Raw genomic sequence first — 16899 nt, 5'->3', positions numbered from 1 at the left:
TGCATGCGTATACAATATGTCACTGTAATCTATCACAGACAAAAAAGTAGCTTCCATAAGTTTTTTTCTTAGCACTGAAAGTAAAACAAGACTTATTTCTAAAATAAAAGCCAATCTTCACTTTAAGCCTCCAAACTTAAGTAGTAATATTTTCATTAAATAAAAGCTTGTCATCTGTCCATATACCCATGTACTTGTATGAGGACACTCTTTCAGTGTGTTTACCATCAGAAGTGAAGATGCTTTTGAGAAGACCAGAAACTTTGTTTTCTGAGCATTTAAAATCTTTTTTTTTTTTAACTCAGCAGAGCTGTTTGTAATGACTGAAAAGCAGTCTGAAGCTTTTGCACCACCTGCATCATGGAGGGTGCATACATGTACATTACAGTGTCATCTGCATATCAATGTATTTTTTCTGGAATGTCGTTACTCAAATCATTTATAAAAATACAACACAAAATAGGCCCTAAGATGGAAGAAATTCTGATTCATGGCCTTCTGTATAAACACACTGTGTACGATCTGTGAAATAATTTTGGAACCAGTATACAGCCTTAGGATGGAAACCAGTATTCCTAGTAGTCTGTGGTCCACTGAATTAAATGCCTTCGAAAGATCGACAAACAAAGTAGCACACTGCTGTTTTCTGTCCAAGGAACCATTAATATCATTTGTCACAACCGTAGCAGCAGTAATGATGTTGTGCCAAGTTCTAAAACCAGACTGTTAATTATTTAAAATATTTCTATCAAATAAAAATTGTTTACCTGACATTCAGTGATCTTAGCCAAAACTTAAAGTTTGGAAATCTGACAGTAATTATTCAGCTCTGAGGGGTCTCCACCTTTAAGTGAAGGGAGAACATAGGCAGCTTTCCAAATTTTAGTTATGGAGTTGGAAAGAAGACTAAAATTAAAAATATGAGTAATGGGCTAAGGAACAATATCTGCTGCCACCTTTAACAGATAAGGATCCAGATTGTCTGTACCTGCAGACTTTCTGTGGTCAATGTCAGAGCTTTACGAACTTGTAAAACTGAAATAGGTTTAAAATTAAACAGCTCTAGATTCCCATCAGCTGCAGTATTAGCAGAATATCCAATCATGATAAACATATGTCATTAACTAAATTATTTTGTTCTTGTCACATGGTATTTATTTGTTATCAAGCAAATTAATACTTGTTGTAAGCAACAATAAAACCAGAGGCCATTTGAATTCTCTGTATAATTTAGAGGTGCAGTATGTAATTCTAAAGAATGGTAGTTGATGGTTGAGTTTCATTTCCAAGTTGTCAAATGTCGATACTTTGGCTTAGTGGTTCAGTCCAACTACCAATGCAAGATCATAGCAGCCCAGGAATGAGAATCAACAATCAGTTACCTTTCTTCAGAATTACATTCTGCACCTTGACGGCTTTCAAAATAAAGTATCTTGTGCAAAGATCAATATCCCCAACTTCACCCATTCTCATTAACTGAAAACCCTGCTGGCCTGTGTGCTTTTTTCACCTGACCACAGCATCATATTTAACAAATAGAACCATATGTCTCCATACCTGTTTGTTTTGATATGAAGAGGAAGCATCGCTTTTCTTCTTTTGACAGACAACCAGTTATTGTAATATTAGTCACTACTTATCAGTGGTCTGGAGCTGTTGGTCTGGTTGCTTACTTGTTTGAATTAAGTTTTTGGTTATATCACTCAGAGGAACTGAATTAAAAACATTAGCTTGCTTTCACTGGAAGATTTAAGAAGAGGAAGTCTATATACTGTAATGTGCCACATGATAATATATACACTTACTTAATTTCAATGAACAGACTGAAAACTTTATCTTATGAGATAAAACAGATGTTGACAAAGTTTTCCTTTGGGGACATAATTTACAGTTGAAAAAAGGCTATAGATCACAATATATTGCAGTATTTTTTTATTGTAATACTCAGCATATCACAACATTTCTAAAATTGAAATAATACTGTATTGTGACTTAAGTATCGTGATAATATCATATTGTAGATCCTTTGGTGATTCCTACCCCTAGTTTACACAGGTCCATGGTCCCTTGTGATGCGGTATTCTGTTTTAGATATTCTGTTAAAGATAAATTCACTTTCATAACTGACACCACGTTTTAAGAGCAAACATACATTGTGTTAATGTTATCATTGTAAAAAGAACATGTTCACACAGTATATAAGAATGAAAATTACTTATGAAAATACACTAGTGCAGACATTTAATGACGCAGTCACATCACTGAGCATATATGAATGACAGCATGACCAAATGCAGTCACATCCTCAGATTTACAGGAGCCACAAGTACAACTAAAATGGTAAAATTGCTGTTAGAGAAAATGTGTAACAAGTAAATATTTAGTGGTGGTTGTGGAAGTCTAATCCTGGGGCAGAAATCATTAGAAGTCACAGCGGACTCCGCAGAAGACACCGTCACGAGTCGGGTAGCAGTAAGGAGTGCATTTAGCAGGTGCACGCTTCTTCCTGATGTTAAACAGCCTCTGTGTGAAAGACAAAAGACATTAAGTGTTCATCTCCAACATTATCTCTCACTCTGTTCTCTCTCCTTCTTCTGGAGAGACTTGTCTCATGGTATTTGGCTTAGTTCATTCAGTTAATTGAACATACCTCCCCCAATTCTACTGGCAGCTCTTGATGATCAGCAACTGGATTGTCATCGTTGTCATTGCTCACTAGCTCCATCAGCTCTTCTACCTGTTGATGAATTTTGCATGTTTAGGAAAGACATCATAGTTATTTCACATAACACTAATGACTAAAGAGCAAAAGAAATAAGTGAAGTCATGTTCTTACTCCAGTGACGGGTAAGGCAGAGCTCTCCTGAGTGCAAATGAAGGCAAGCACGACGGCCACTGCAACTGCAACACTGAATGTCTTCATCTTAGGAGGGTTGAAGTGGTTTAGTTGGTAAGCAGATATATTTTTCAGATCTCTTGGTGCCTCTTGTCAGGTCTGCTGACTTCTGTCTAATGGTTGAGTGTAAAAAGTGCTGGTATTTATACTCAGTCGGGCCATTGTTGCCTCATCACGGGCAGAACACACCTGCTTCCAGTAATGGGCTTTACATCACACCTGCCTAATGCTGGCAGTGGAAATGGGACTTTTTCTGCTTTTGACCTTTGGTCACATTGTTTGCTCCACAACAAAAAGTCAACAATGAACTTTTGAATTTAGTTATATTCTTTTTATCACTTTTATCCATCGGAGAAACAGAGCTGAACAGTTAAAGACTATAAGACTGCACAGGTCTAGCTAATGCATGGATTACTGGGGAGCCCCTTATGAATATATTTTGCTCAGTGTAAAGGATGCAATTACAAGCAAATAGAATAATTTTCAACAATTCAGATGTTGCATAACACAAAGGAACCTACAGTTCAAGCAAATGAATCATCTTGAGAGCAGCAGAAAAGAAGGCATGCTATAAAGCCCCTGTTTTAGTTGCACTGTCTCAGGTGTGTTTGCTATACAACAATAAGAACTCGTTCATTCCAGATATCGACTGCAATAACCAAAATCCCCCATTTCACTCTGATAACCCATGTACTGGCTTCAGGTGACCACATCAGTGTCAACAACCACAAATGGCTTTTAACCTGTTGGAATAAGCCCGTACTTTGTTAAATATTACCTTATCTCGTCTTTATAGCGCATTATGCACAGTCATAATGGACAGACTTGCAAAAAAAATAAAGTCTATTAAGTCCAGATAATGTTATCATGTGAACATAATATTATAAATACTTCATTTCAGAGGATATTTTATGACACAGTTTGATTCATATTTATAAAAGACGGTAAAGGATGTTGACTGTGAGGGGAAGTGTCTAATCTTCTTTAGAGAAAACCCAGTGTTCTGTAATAAAACAAAGATCCTCTCACTGCACTTGTTGTTTCTGTCTCATCTTTTTCTCTCTGCTCTCCTGTTGGAGAAACTCTCTGCTCACATTTATCCTCGTAAAACAGGGACACTAAACATCTGTTGAAAAACAGAGTATTAGGTATTGCTTAACAACACACACCTGCATATGCAACAAGTGGAGAGAGAGAACCTGGGACCTCATTATAGGGACTGTTCTTTAGTTATCAGATGAGGGGGGTGGCTTAGGTGTGACTCTTTAATTCGTTAACAGTTAAAAGTTGAAGATGAAATCCTGGAGATGAAAAAAGCCTTGGTTTTTCACTCTTGTCATGCATGGTAGGTAGTTAGTGCAAACAATTAATTTTTGGCCAAATTTTAAATGAGATCTAGGACAAGGTGATTTTGATGAAATATGAGTATTTCAAGGTCTTATTTGGTTAGGATTTTTTTTTTTTTTTTTTTTTCTGATGGCAGCATTCGTCACACATGATGTGTCCAGGACTGTCTAAAATTTGAAAATCCAACCATAATTTCTGATTTTACATTTTCTGGCAATGATAGATGGTAAAAAAAAATAAATAATAAAGCAAAAAAGCCTGCCAAACCTGCAGGCATGTTTATTCTTCAAAAATAGAATAATTACAAAATACAATACATTTCTATACCCCTCCGCTAAGCCAAAAAATAAAAAACAAGAAATAATTTGTTACACCTCCCCCTTTTTGCACAACTTCCTCCCAGTGATAAGTAACTAACAGTCCCTAAGTCTGAAATTCTTCTTTTCCCAGTTGACATTTGGGATATTAGGTATTCAAGAAACATGTCTCCCAACTGTATTTAGAAAAAAAAAATCTATCTTAGCGTAGGAGTTTAGATATTTAACAATATGTCCACATTTGATGTCACAATTTTATGCACTTGACATAAAATGCAGCATTAGCAGTGTGGCAGAAATAAATACAAGAAAACATTCAAGCATTAGGCCCGGTCATCTCATCTGTTTAATAGTTTGCACAGGTTCCTTACAACTCAGTGTTCTGGTTTGTGTGACATGCAGTGCTACGGCAGATGCACACCTGAAGGTTTATATTGTGATAATACACAGCAGCACAGACATTTAATGATGCAGTAACATCACTGAGCATAGATGAACAACAGCAATCACATCCCCAGATTAACAAGTGCCACAAGTACAACTGAAAATGGTAAAATTTCTTTATATTTTTTTATAGCAAATACAAATTTAGTGGTGGCTGTGGAAGTCTAATCCTGGGACAGGATCTTCAGGATCTACAGGTGACTCCACAGCGAAAACCGTCACGAGTCGGGTAGCAGTAAGGAGTGCATTCAGCGGGTGCACGCTTCTTCCTGATGTTTAGCAGCCTCTGTGTGGAAGACAAAAGACATTAAGTGTTCATCTCCGACATTATCTCTCACTCTGTTTTAGTTCACTCAGTTAACTGAACATACCTCCCTCAATTCCACTGGCAGCTCTTGATGATTGTCATTGTTGTCACTGCTCACTGGCTCCACCAGTTATTCTATCTGTTTTAAAAACGACATGTAAGCATTTTCACAAAACACTAATAATACTATAAAACAATGAAATAAGTGAAGTCATGTTCTTACTCCAGTGACGGGTAAGGCAGAGCTCTCCTGAGTGCAAATGAAGGCGAGCACGACGGCCACTGCAACTGCAACACTGAATGTCTTCATCTTAGGAGGGTTGAAGTGGTTTAGTTGGTAAGCAGATATATTTTTCAGATCTCTTGGTGCCTCTTGTCAGGTCTGCTGACTTCTGTCTGATGGTTGAGTGTAAAAAGTGTTGGTATTTATACTCAGTCGGGCCATTGTTGCCTCATCACATGGCCTAATGCTGGCAGTGGAAAATGGGACTTTTTCTGCTTTTGACCTTTGGTCATATTGTTTGCTCCACAACAACAAGCCAACAATGAACTTTTGAATTAAACTATATGTATTGTACTTTTACCTAAACAAAGAACAGAGCAGAAGTGTTAGAGACTGTAAAACTTGACAGGTCCAGCTTATTCATGGATAACTGGGCTGTTTTTTTTTTACCTATGTAGAAAGCTCTCTGCTGAATGGGAATCCATGTTGAAGAAACATAAGGAAACATTTACACATGAGGCCAAATCATCTTATCTGGGTTTACAGTTTGCACAGGTCCCTCATAAGTCAGTGTTCTGGTTTGTGTGAGATGCATTTGACTCACAGTTAAAAGGAAAACTCACTCTTACAGTTTATACCAGATTTTAAAATACCACACAAACATCATGTTAATGCCTTTGTGAACTGTTCAATTGTGCATATTGATTGTAAAAAGAACATGTTCACACATTATATATAAATAAAATGAAAGTTTATTGTGATAATACACTGTAGTGCAGACATTTAATGATGCAGTCACTGAACATGTATGAACAACAGCATGACCAAATGCAGTCACATCCTCAGATTTACAGGAGCCACAAATACAAAATAGTAAAAGTGCTTTAAGAGAAAATGTGTAACAAGTAAATATTTAGTGGTGGTTGTGGAAGTCTAATCCTGGGGCAGAAATCATTGGAAGTCACAGCGGACTCCGCAGAAGACACCGTCACGAGTCGGGTAGCAGTAAGGAGTGCATTTAGCAGGTGCACGCTTCTTCCTGATGTTAAACAGCCTCTGTGTGAAAGACAAAAGACATTAAGTGTTCATCTCCAACATTATCTCTCACTCTGTTCTCTCTCCTTCTTCTGGAGAGACTTGTCTCATGGTATTTGGCTTAGTTCACTCAGTTAACTGAACATACCTCCCCCAATTCTACTGGCAACTCTTGATGATCAGCAACTGGATCATCACTGCTCACTAACTCCACCAGCTCTTCTACCTGTTCAGGAACGACATCATAGTTATTTCACAAAACACTAATGACTAAGGAGCAAAAGAAATAAGTGAAGTCATGTTCTTACTCCAGTGACGGGTAAGGCAGAGCTCTCCTGAGTGCAAATGAAGGCGAGCACGACGGCCACTGCAACTGCAACACTGAATGTCTTCATCTTAGGAGGGTTGAAGTGGTTTAGTTGGTAAGCAGATATATTTTTCAGATCTCTTGGTGCCTCATGTCAGGTCTGCTGACTTCTGTCTGATGGTTGAGTGTAAAAAGTGCTGGTATTTATACTCAGTCGGGCCATTGTTGCCTCATCACGGGCAGAACACACCTGCTTCCAGTAATGGGCTTTACATCACACTTGCCTAGTGCTGGCAGTGGAAATGGGACTTTTTCTGCTTTTGACCTTTGGTCACATTGTTTGCTCCACAACAACAAGTCAACAATGAACTTTTGAATTAAACTATATGTATTGTACTTTTACCGAAACAAGTAACAGAGCACAAGTGTTAGAGACTGTAAAACTTCACAGGTCCAGCTCATTCATGGATGATCCTAGAAATCTGTTGTAAAATCAACCCTGCTGCCCAGTCCTTCAACTCAGCATTCTACCTTTCAGTTTTACGACTACATTTGTATCATTTAAAATAAATTCCCTACCAAATCCTGACTTGTATTTACTGTGTACTTTTCTTTTCAACATGTATGAACACCACCTTGTGTTTTATTTAGCATCAAGAAATACTCCTGCAATCAAATATACTGTGTTTTATGGTTTGTTCATTTTCACATTAATTGTCTGGCAAAAACAGTGAGTGTAGGCTTTACAGATTTACATCAACATGTAATTATGTTTCAGGAAACTAATATTATGTGTCATATTTGTTTCCCAGGTTTTTCAGTGGATATTAAAGGTCAAAGTGAAATGACGTGTTCATTGTGACTGGAGATAGTGTGCAAGATGAAAAAGTGGTTGAAAGATTAGGTAATGACACCTTTTCTTTTCAAAATATTGGCTGATTCCAACAGATTGGGAGTCATTTGTGTTAGTTGACACTGACGTGGTCACCTGAAGCCAGCACATGGGCCAGCAGGGTTAGCAAATATTGATGAGGGGTAAATAAGGGATTTCAGTTGTTGCAATAGACATGACTAAGGTCTTTAACACATGTCTTAATTATTCAGTATATGCCAGTAAGATGCCTGGTGTATGGACCAAGTAAAATAGGTTGTATGACTGTATTTTTGCCACACTACTAATGTTACATTTTATGTCAAGGTCATACATTATCAATAATGGACAAATTATTACACAGGGAAAAGGACTTTAACTCTTGTCTACGTTTCTGCTGCTCTCAAGAGGATTCATTTGCTTGAACTGCAGGTTCCTGTGTATTATGCCAAAACTGAAATTGTTGAAAATTATTCTATTTGATTGCTTGTAATTGCATCCTTTACACTGAGCAGATATTCAACATGGATTCCCATTCAGCAGAGAGTTTTCTACATAGGTCAAAAAAAGCAGCCCAGTCATCCATGAATAAGCTGGACCTGTGAAGTTTTACAGGCTCTAACACTTCTGCTCTGTTTCTTGTTTAAGTAAAAGTACAATACATATAGTTTAATTCAAAAGTTCATTGTTGACTTGTTGTGGAGCAAACAATGTGACCAAAGGTCAAAAGCAGAAAAAGTCCCATTTCCACTGCCAGCATTAGGCAGGTGTGATGTAAAGCCCATTACTGGAAGCAGGTGTGTTCTGCCTGTGATGAGGCAACAATGGCCCGACTGAGTATAAATACCAGCACTTTTTACACTCAACCATCAGACAGAAGTCAGCAGACCTGACAAGAGGCACCAAGAGATCTGAAAAATATATCTGCTTACCAACTAAACCACTTCAACCCTCCTAAGATGAAGACATTCAGTGTTGCAGTTGCAGTGGCCGTCGTGCTCGCCTTCATTTGCACTCAGGAGAGCTCTGCCTTACCCGTCACTGGAGTAAGAACATGACTTCACTTATTTCTTTTGCTTTTTAAGTCAGTAGTCTTTTGTGAAATAACTATGATGTCGTTCCTGAACAGGTAGAAGAGCTGGTGGAGTTAGTGAGCAGTGATGATCCAGTTGCTGATCATCAAGAGTTGCCAGTAGAATTGGGGGAGGTATGTTCAGTTAACTGAGTGAACTAAGCCAAATACCATGAGACAAGTCTCTCCAGAAGAAGGAGAGAGAACAGAGTGAGAGATAATGTTGGAGATGAACACTTAATGTCTTTTGTCTTTCACACAGAGGCTGTTTAACATCAGGAAGAAGCGTGCACCTGCTAAATGCACTCCTTACTGCTACCCGACTCGTGACGGTGTCTTCTGCGGAGTCCGCTGTGACTTCCAATGATTTCTGCCCCAGGATTAGACTTCCACAACCACCACTAAATATTTACTTGTTACACATTTTCTCTTAAAGCACTTTTACTATTTTGTATTTGTGGCTCCTGTAAATCTGAGGATGTGACTGCATTTGGTCATGCTGTTGTTCATACATGTTCAGTGACTGCATCATTAAATGTCTGCACTACAGTGTATTATCACAATAAACTTTCATTTTATTTATATATAATGTGTGAACATGTTCTTTTTACAATCAACATGCACAATTGAACAGTTCACAAAGGCATTAACATGATGTTTGAGTGGTATTTTAAAATCTGGTATAAACTGTAAGAGTGAGTTTTCCTTTTAACTGTGAGTCAAATGCATCTCACACAAACCAGAACACTGACTTATGAGGGACCTGTGCAAACTGTAAACCCGGATAAGATGATTTGGCCTCATGTGTAAATGTTTCCTTATGTTTCTTTTATTCTTATTTTGCACAAAGCAATAAGAGAAAGCAGGGCCTAGCCTTTGGGAGCCCGAAGTAGATTTGGTTTGGGGGCCATCCTCATTGTATCGTGTTGCCACTGTGGCAACTTGTGTTTTAGTTTATACACACATAATATACAAATAAGCATGTAAAGCCTACAGTGGGACCTGTTAGCAGCAACATTACTTTAAAAATACAGAATGTATCTATCACCACCAGTGGTCCCTCTCAGGTCCTTTTGCTTGACCTGGTTAAAGTCTGATGCATATTTTAGCCTCACTGGAAAGGGCTTCATCTCACTTGTCTTTATGTGTCAGATGTTTGAAAATCCCATCATATTATGACACTTGATAAACCACCTATTTCCAGCAGCACTGTGATCCAACTACATAGCACTGAATTGTTGTGCAGCACAAGAGAATCGTGTGTGTGTGTGTGTGTGTGTGTGTGTGTATGTGTGAGTGTGTGTGCGCTTGCTGGCATATTGGTCTAATTTTGTTGTCATTTAGACTAGACCTGATCATCTTCATACATTTGAAATTATTCAATTAATTATAATTGCTGAAGATTTTTCCTCTGTGTTTTCATAATGTAAATAACTATTTTATCATAACTTTTAGTGTTTTTAGGAGCACAAAATGCAAGTTGGCTTTGGTGCATATTAGCTTACATGGGGCTGAAGGCACTCTCCTCCACAGCTCCACCCTTTTGTCCAAATACGGTCCCTTCTGGCTCCAGAAATGCAACATGGCGACAGCCAAAATGCTGAACTCAAGGCTATAAAACGGCAGTCCCCAAAATAATAGGTGAAGTCAAGATGGCAACGTCCATTATTTATACAGTCTATGAGGGCATTGTTGATCTTACCTAAGAGGAAGCGCTAAGTTAGCGAGTACTGATGAATGCCACAAAGGTTCTTAAGTTGTTCACACACAAACTATGATCAAATCTGTTTCCAAAAAATGGAGCAAATGACTGCCTTAAAGTATTTCTGTTATCCAGTGAGGCTAAAATATGCATCAATCGGCCCCCAAATGAGGACGGCCCCCAAACCAAATCTACTTCGGGCTCCCAAAGGCTAGGCCCTGCTTTCTCTTATTGCTTTGTGCAAAATAAGAATAAAAGAAACATAAGGAAACATTTACGCATGAGGCCAAATCATCTTATCCGGGTTTACAGTTTGCACAGGTCCCTCAGAAGTCAGTGTTCTGGTTTGTGTGAGATGCATTTGACTCACAGTTAAAAGGAAAATTCACTCTTACAGTTTATACCAGATTTTGAAATACCACGTAAACATCATGTTAATGCCTTTGTGAACTGTTTAATTGTGCATATTGATTGTAAAAATAACATGTTCACACATTATATATTAATAAAATGAAAGTTTATTGTGATAATACACTGTAGTGCAGACATTTAACGATGCAGTCACTGAACATGTATGAACAACAGCATGACCAAATGCAGTCACATCCTCAGATTTACAGGAGCCACAAATACAACTGAAAATGGTAAAATTGCTGTCAGAGAAAATGTGTAACAAGTAAATATTTAGTGGTGGTTGTGGAAGTCTAATCCTGGGGCAGAAATCATTAGAAGTCACAGCGGACTCCACAGAAGACACCGTCACGAGTCGGGTAGCAGTAAGGAGTGCATTTAGGAGATGCACGCTTCTTCCTGATGTTTAGCAGCCTCTGTGTGAAAGACAAAAGACATTAAGTGTTCATCTCCAACATTATCTCTCACTCTGTTCTCCTCCTTCTGGAGAGACTTGTCTCATGGTATTTGGCTTAGCTCACTCAGTTAACTGAACATACCTTCCCCAGTTCTACTGGCAGCTCTTGATGATCAGCAACTGGATCATCACTGCTCACTAACTCCACCAGCTCTTCTACCTGTTCAGGAACGACATCATAGTTATTTCACAAAAGACTACTGACTTAAAAAGCAAAAGAAATAAGTGAAGTCATGTTCTTACTCCAGTGACGGGTAAGGCAGAGCTCTCCTGAGTGCAAATGAAGGCGAGCACGACGGCCACTGCAACTGCAACACTGAATGTCTTCATCTTAGGAGGGTTGAAGTGGTTTAGTTGGTAAGCAGATATATTTTTCAGATCTCTTGGTGCCTCTTGTCAGGTCTGCTGACTTCTGTCTGATGGTTGAGTGTAAAAAGTGCTGGTATTTATACTCAGTCGGGCCATTGTTGCCTCATCACGGGCAGAACACACCTGCTTCCAGTAATGGGCTTTACATCACACCTGCCTAGTGCTGGCAGTGGAAATGGGACTTTTTCTGCTTTTGACCTTTGGTCACATCGTTTGCTCCACAACAACAAGTCAACAATGAACTTTTGAATTAAACTACATGTATTGTACTTTTACCTAAACAAGAAACAGAGCACAAGTGTTAGAGACTGTAAAACTTCACAGGTCCAGCTTATTCATGGATGACTGAGCTGCTTTTTTTTTTTTTTTACCTATGAAGAAAACTCTGCCGAATAGGAGTCCACGTTGAATATCTGCTCAGTGTAAAGGATGCAATTACAAGTTATCAAATAGAACAATTTTCAACAATTTCACTTTATGCATATTACACAGGAACCTGCAGTTCAACCAAATGAATCCTCTGAGAGCAACAGAAAATAAGACAAGAGCTGTTTTTGCTGTGCAATACTTTGTCCATTATTGATTATGATTTAATGTAGTTGACATAAAATATAACAGTAGTAGTGTAGCAGAAATACAGATCAAATGTCCAATTTTATCTGTACTCTGAGCATCTTTCTGGTAAATTCAGAGACACATTTCACAGACTTCAGTCTTGTCTGTTGCAATAACCAAAACTCATCACTTCATCATTTGTTAAGACCTCGCTGTGCTTATTTGCCGCCAGTGAAGCTTTAGGTGTGTGACGAAACCCTGGTCACATCCACGATGTTTCATTAATGATTGAAAAAAAAGAGCTTAAAAATATTTGCAGTGCAGGCTTGGATTTTCCAAGCTTACCTGTTTTGGCCTGTGTGTTCCTGAATGTTTGTCTCATTAACAGCAACCAATATTCTGGCCAAAATAAAGCTACTGCTGGCACAAGCACAACGGTCAGAGTCACCTCTTCAGGCCGATCAAAATACCTCTCTACCTGGGTCTAGCGCCTAAATGCTACCAAACCCACCATGTAAAGCAACCCCCATGTTCCCAGCACTTCTCACACCACAACCCTAGGTATCATGGGTAATCTACCTGGGCTGCCTGAGGTACTGGTGCCCCTTGATCTTTACATCTTTCCTCAGACCTAAGCCATGAACGAAACAGTGTGTAAAGACAAAGATGAGAATCGATTATGGCCTCTGACCATCAACAGCACACGACAGCCTGTATGAACACCATCTTGTGTTTTATTTAGCATCAAGAAATACTACTGCAATCAAATATACTGTGTTTTATGGTTTGTTCATTTTCACATTAATTGTCTGGCAAAAACAGTGAGTGTAGGCTTTACAGATTTACATCAACATGTAATTATGTTTTAGGAAACTAATATTATGTGTCATATTTGTTTCCCAGGTTTTTCAGTGGATATTAAAGGTCAAAGTGAAATGACGTGTTCATTGTGACTGGAGATAGTGTGCAAGATGAAAAAGTGGTTGAAAGATTAGGTAATGACACCTTTTCTTTTCAAAATATTGGCTGATTCCAACAGATTGGGAGTCATTTGTGTTAGTTGACACTGACGTGGTCACCTGAAGCCAGCACATGGGCCAGCAGGGTTAGCAAATATTGATGAGGGGTAAATAAGGGATTTCAGTTGTTGCAATAGACATGACTAAGGTCTTTAACACATGTCTTAATTATTCAGTATATGCCAGTAAGATGCCTGGTGTATGGACCAAGTAAAATAGGTTGTATGACTGTATTTTTGCCACACTACTAATGTTACATTTTATGTCAAGGTCATACATTATCAATAATGGACAAATTATTACACAGGGAAAAGGACTTTAACTCTTGTCTACGTTTCTGCTGCTCTCAAGAGGATTCATTTGCTTGAACTGCAGGTTCCTGTGTATTATGCCAAAACTGAAATTGTTGAAAATTATTCTATTTGATTGCTTGTAATTGCATCCTTTACACTGAGCAGATATTCAACATGGATTCCCATTCAGCAGAGAGTTTTCTACATAGGTCAAAAAAAGCAGCCCAATCATCCATGAATGAGCTGGACCTGTGAAGTTTTACAGTCTCTAACACTTCTGCTCTGTTTCTTGTTTCGGTAAAAGTACAATACATACAGTACAGGCCAAAAGTTTGGACACACCTTCTCATTCAATGCGTTTTCTTTATTTTCATGACTATTTACATTGTAGATTCTCACTGAAGGCATCAAAACTATGAATGAACACATGTGGAGTTATGTACTTAACAAAAAAAGGTGAAATAACTGAAAACATGTTTTATATTCTAGTTTCTTCAAAATAGCCACCCTTTGCTCTGATTACTGCTTTGCACACTCTTGGCATTCTCTCCATGAGCTTCAAGAGGTAGTCACCTGAAATGGTTTCCACTTCACAGGTGTGCCTTATCAGGGTTAATTAGTGGAATTTCTTGCTTTATCAATGGGGTTGGGACCATCAGTTGTGTTGTGCAGAAGTCAGGTTAATACACAGCCGACAGCCCTATTGGACAGCTGTTAAAATTCATATTATGGCAAGAACCAATCAGCTAACTAAAGAAAAACGAGTGGCCATCATTACTTTAAGAAATGAAGGTCAGTCAGTCCGGAAAATTGCAAAAACTTTAAATGTGTCCCCAAGTGGAGTCGCAAAAACCATCAAGCGCTACAACGAAACTGGCACACATGAGGACCGACCCAGGAAAGGAAGACCAAGAGTCACCTCTGCTTCTGAGGATAAGTTCATCCGAGTCACCAGCCTCAGAAATCGCAAGTTAACAGCAGCTCAGATCAGAGACCAGATGAATGCCACACAGAGTTCTAGCAGCAGACCCATCTCTAGAACAACTGTTAAGAGGAGACTGCGCTAATCAGGCCTTCATGGTCAAATAGCTGCTAGGAAACCACTGCTAAGGAGAGGCAACAAGCAGAAGAGATTTGTTTGGGCCAAGAAACACAAGGAATGGACATTAGACCAGTGGAAATCTGTGCTTTGGTCTGATGAGTCCAAATTTGAGATCTTTGGTTCCAACCGCCGTGTGTTTGTGAGACGCAGAAAAGGTGAACGGATGGATTCCACATGCCTGGTTCCCACTGTGAAGCATGGAGGAGGAGGTGTGATGGTGTGGGGGTGTTTTGCTGGTGACACTGTTGGGGATTTATTCAAAATTGAAGGCACACTGAACCAGCATGGCTACCACAGCATCCTGCAGCGACATGCCATCCCATCCGGTTTGCGTTTAGTTGGACGATCATTTATTTTTCAACAGGACAATGACCCCAAACACACCTCCAGGCTGTGTAAGGGCTATTTGACCAAGAAGGAGAGTGATGGAGTGCTGCGGCAGATGACCTGGCCTCCACAGTCACCGGACCTGAACCCAATCGAGATGGTTTGGGGTGAGCTGGACCGCAGAGTGAAGGCAAAGGGGCCAACAAGTGCTAAACACCTCTGGGAACTCCTTCAAGACTGTTGGAAAACCATTTCATTTCAAGCTCATGGAGAGAATGCCAAGAGTGTGCAAAGCAGTAATCAGAGCAAAGGGTGGCTATTTTGAAGAAACTAGAATATAAAACATGTTTTCAGTTATTTCACCTTTTTTTGTTAAGTACATAACTCCACATGTGTTCATTCATAGTTTTGATGCCTTCAGTGAGAATCTACAATGTAAATAGTCATGAAAATAAAGAAAACGCATTGAATGAGAAGGTGTGTCCAAACTTTTGGCCTGTACTGTATAGTTTAATTCAAAGTTCATTGTTGGCTTGTTGTTGTGGAGCAAACAATATGACCAAAGGTCAAAAGCAGAAAAAGTCCCATTTCCACTGCCAGCATTAGGCAGGTGTGATGTAAAGCCCATTACTGGAAGCAGGTGTGTTCTGCCCGTGATGAGGCAACAATGGCCCGACTGAGTATAAATACCAGCACTTTTTACACTCAACCATCAGACAGAAGTCAGCAGACCTGACAAGAGGCACCAAGAGATCTGAAAAATATATCTGCTTACCAACTAAACCACTTCAACCCTCCTAAGATGAAGACATTCAGTGTTGCAGTTGCAGTGGCCGTCGTGCTCGCCTTCATTTGCACTCAGGAGAGCTCTGCCTTACCCGTCACTGGAGTAAGAACATGACTTCACTTATTTCTTTTGCTCCTTAGTCATTAGTGTTTTGTGAAATAACTATGATGTCGTTCCTGAACAGGTAGAAGAGCTGGTGGAGTTAGTGAGCAGTGATGATCCAGTTGCTGATCATCAAGAGTTGCCAGTAGAATTGGGGGAGGTATGTTCAGTTAACTGAGTGAACTAAGCCAAATACCATGAGACAAGTCTCTCCAGAAGAAGGAGAGAGAACAGAGTGAGAGATAATGTTGGAGATGAACACTTAATGTCTTTTGTCTTTCACACAGAGGCTGTTTAACATCAGGAAGAAGCGTGCACCTGCTAAATGCACTCCTTACTGCTACCCGACTCGTGACGGTGTCTTCTGCGGAGTCCGCTGTGACTTCCAATGATTTCTGCCCCAGGATTAGACTTCCACAACCACCACTAAATATTTACTTGTTACACATTTTCTCTTAAAGCACTTTTACTATTTTATATTTGTGGCTCCTGTAAATCTGAGGATGTGACTACATTTGGTCATGCTGTTGTTCATACATGTTCAGTGACTGCATCATTAAATGTCTGCACTACAGTGTATTATCACAATAAACTTTCATTTTATTTATATATAATGTGTGAACATTTTCTTTTTACAATCAATATGCACAATTAAACAGTTCACAAAGGCATTAACATGATGTTTGTGTGGTATTTTAAAATCTGGTATAAACTATAAACTATAAACTATTCCTACTTTGCTTTCATTATGCTCTCTCCACTTTCCTTGCCGCCCCATGCATGCCAGTTAGTACCACAGTCATGACTAGAGAGAAACGTTAAGACACAATACTGGGAACTTTGCCAAAGCATGTGTAACACAGAAGAAAATCCAATGGGAGAGCATTGTAATTAGTCCAATAAATGTTTTCACTTGGATGTATTCGAAACAAAGCGGGGCTTATTACGGTGCACAT

At 39.1% G+C, this 16899-nt stretch overlaps 5 protein-coding genes across 6 annotated transcripts; 2 read left to right on the top strand and 3 right to left on the bottom strand.

The window, feature by feature from the left end:
* Nucleotides 1-1917: 1917 nt before the first annotated feature.
* Nucleotides 1918-5729, bottom strand: LOC117266106 (hepcidin-like). Of its 2 annotated transcripts, none has more exons than XM_078171945.1 (3): nucleotides 5535-5729; nucleotides 2651-2737; nucleotides 1918-2523 (listed from the first exon to the last, which is right to left on the bottom strand). In XM_078171945.1, exons 1-3 carry the CDS (start codon nucleotides 5619-5621, stop codon nucleotides 2422-2424), a joined length of 276 nt encoding a protein of 91 aa, XP_078028071.1. In that variant the 5' UTR covers nucleotides 5622-5729; the 3' UTR covers nucleotides 1918-2421. The 2 variants fall into 2 exon arrangements, with proteins under 2 accessions (XP_078028071.1, XP_033496952.1); XM_033641061.2 differs by lacking the exon at nucleotides 5535-5729 and adding an exon at nucleotides 2837-3031.
* A 539-nt stretch (nucleotides 5730-6268) lies between these two features.
* LOC117266107 (hepcidin-like) lies at nucleotides 6269-7062 on the bottom strand. The gene is made up of 3 exons (XM_033641062.2): nucleotides 6878-7062; nucleotides 6718-6795; nucleotides 6269-6590 (listed from the first exon to the last, which is right to left on the bottom strand). Exons 1-3 carry the CDS (start codon nucleotides 6962-6964, stop codon nucleotides 6486-6488), a joined length of 270 nt encoding a protein of 89 aa, XP_033496953.1. The 5' UTR covers nucleotides 6965-7062; the 3' UTR covers nucleotides 6269-6485.
* Nucleotides 7063-8605: 1543 nt separating this feature from the next.
* Nucleotides 8606-9403, top strand: LOC117266108 (hepcidin-like). The gene is made up of 3 exons (XM_033641064.2): nucleotides 8606-8793; nucleotides 8877-8954; nucleotides 9082-9403. Exons 1-3 carry the CDS (start codon nucleotides 8707-8709, stop codon nucleotides 9184-9186), a joined length of 270 nt encoding a protein of 89 aa, XP_033496955.1. The 5' UTR covers nucleotides 8606-8706; the 3' UTR covers nucleotides 9187-9403.
* Nucleotides 9404-11021: 1618 nt separating this feature from the next.
* On the bottom strand, nucleotides 11022-11827 carry LOC144464528 (hepcidin-like). The gene is made up of 3 exons (XM_078171944.1): nucleotides 11633-11827; nucleotides 11472-11549; nucleotides 11022-11348 (listed from the first exon to the last, which is right to left on the bottom strand). Exons 1-3 carry the CDS (start codon nucleotides 11717-11719, stop codon nucleotides 11247-11249), a joined length of 267 nt encoding a protein of 88 aa, XP_078028070.1. The 5' UTR covers nucleotides 11720-11827; the 3' UTR covers nucleotides 11022-11246.
* Nucleotides 11828-15752: 3925 nt separating this feature from the next.
* On the top strand, nucleotides 15753-16552 carry LOC117266296 (hepcidin-like). The gene is made up of 3 exons (XM_078171943.1): nucleotides 15753-15943; nucleotides 16026-16103; nucleotides 16231-16552. Exons 1-3 carry the CDS (start codon nucleotides 15857-15859, stop codon nucleotides 16333-16335), a joined length of 270 nt encoding a protein of 89 aa, XP_078028069.1. The 5' UTR covers nucleotides 15753-15856; the 3' UTR covers nucleotides 16336-16552.
* Nucleotides 16553-16899: the final 347 nt, after the last annotated feature.

Source organism: Epinephelus lanceolatus, chromosome 10 (genome assembly GCF_041903045.1).
Source record: "Epinephelus lanceolatus isolate andai-2023 chromosome 10, ASM4190304v1, whole genome shotgun sequence".
Classification (NCBI taxonomy): Eukaryota; Metazoa; Chordata; class Actinopteri; order Perciformes; family Serranidae; genus Epinephelus; species Epinephelus lanceolatus.
The sequence above is the reverse complement of the archived record's forward strand: the minus strand, read 5'-3'. Positions and strand labels throughout refer to the sequence as shown.

What these genes read in the sequence shown, in the direction of transcription:
- LOC117266296 (XM_078171943.1), top strand. Translation starts at nt 15,857, where the DNA reads ATGAAGACATTCAGTGTTGCAGTTGCAGTGGCCGTCGTGCTCGCCTTC. An exon ending in CTGCCTTACCCGTCACTGGA is followed by an intron (nt 15,944 to 16,025) that starts GTAAGAACATGA and finishes GTTCCTGAACAG; the next exon opens with GTAGAAGAGCTGGTGGAGTT. An exon ending in TGCCAGTAGAATTGGGGGAG is followed by an intron (nt 16,104 to 16,230) that starts GTATGTTCAGTT and finishes TCTTTCACACAG; the next exon opens with AGGCTGTTTAACATCAGGAA.
- LOC117266106 (XM_078171945.1), bottom strand. Translation starts at nt 5,621, where the DNA reads ATGAAGACATTCAGTGTTGCAGTTGCAGTGGCCGTCGTGCTCGCCTTC. An exon ending in CTGCCTTACCCGTCACTGGA is followed by an intron (nt 2,738 to 5,534) that starts GTAAGAACATGA and finishes ATTCATCAACAG; the next exon opens with GTAGAAGAGCTGATGGAGCT. An exon ending in TGCCAGTAGAATTGGGGGAG is followed by an intron (nt 2,524 to 2,650) that starts GTATGTTCAATT and finishes TCTTTCACACAG; the next exon opens with AGGCTGTTTAACATCAGGAA.
- LOC117266108 (XM_033641064.2), top strand. Translation starts at nt 8,707, where the DNA reads ATGAAGACATTCAGTGTTGCAGTTGCAGTGGCCGTCGTGCTCGCCTTC. An exon ending in CTGCCTTACCCGTCACTGGA is followed by an intron (nt 8,794 to 8,876) that starts GTAAGAACATGA and finishes GTTCCTGAACAG; the next exon opens with GTAGAAGAGCTGGTGGAGTT. An exon ending in TGCCAGTAGAATTGGGGGAG is followed by an intron (nt 8,955 to 9,081) that starts GTATGTTCAGTT and finishes TCTTTCACACAG; the next exon opens with AGGCTGTTTAACATCAGGAA.
- LOC117266107 (XM_033641062.2), bottom strand. Translation starts at nt 6,964, where the DNA reads ATGAAGACATTCAGTGTTGCAGTTGCAGTGGCCGTCGTGCTCGCCTTC. An exon ending in CTGCCTTACCCGTCACTGGA is followed by an intron (nt 6,796 to 6,877) that starts GTAAGAACATGA and finishes GTTCCTGAACAG; the next exon opens with GTAGAAGAGCTGGTGGAGTT. An exon ending in TGCCAGTAGAATTGGGGGAG is followed by an intron (nt 6,591 to 6,717) that starts GTATGTTCAGTT and finishes TCTTTCACACAG; the next exon opens with AGGCTGTTTAACATCAGGAA.
- LOC144464528 (XM_078171944.1), bottom strand. Translation starts at nt 11,719, where the DNA reads ATGAAGACATTCAGTGTTGCAGTTGCAGTGGCCGTCGTGCTCGCCTTC. An exon ending in CTGCCTTACCCGTCACTGGA is followed by an intron (nt 11,550 to 11,632) that starts GTAAGAACATGA and finishes GTTCCTGAACAG; the next exon opens with GTAGAAGAGCTGGTGGAGTT. An exon ending in TGCCAGTAGAACTGGGGAAG is followed by an intron (nt 11,349 to 11,471) that starts GTATGTTCAGTT and finishes TCTTTCACACAG; the next exon opens with AGGCTGCTAAACATCAGGAA.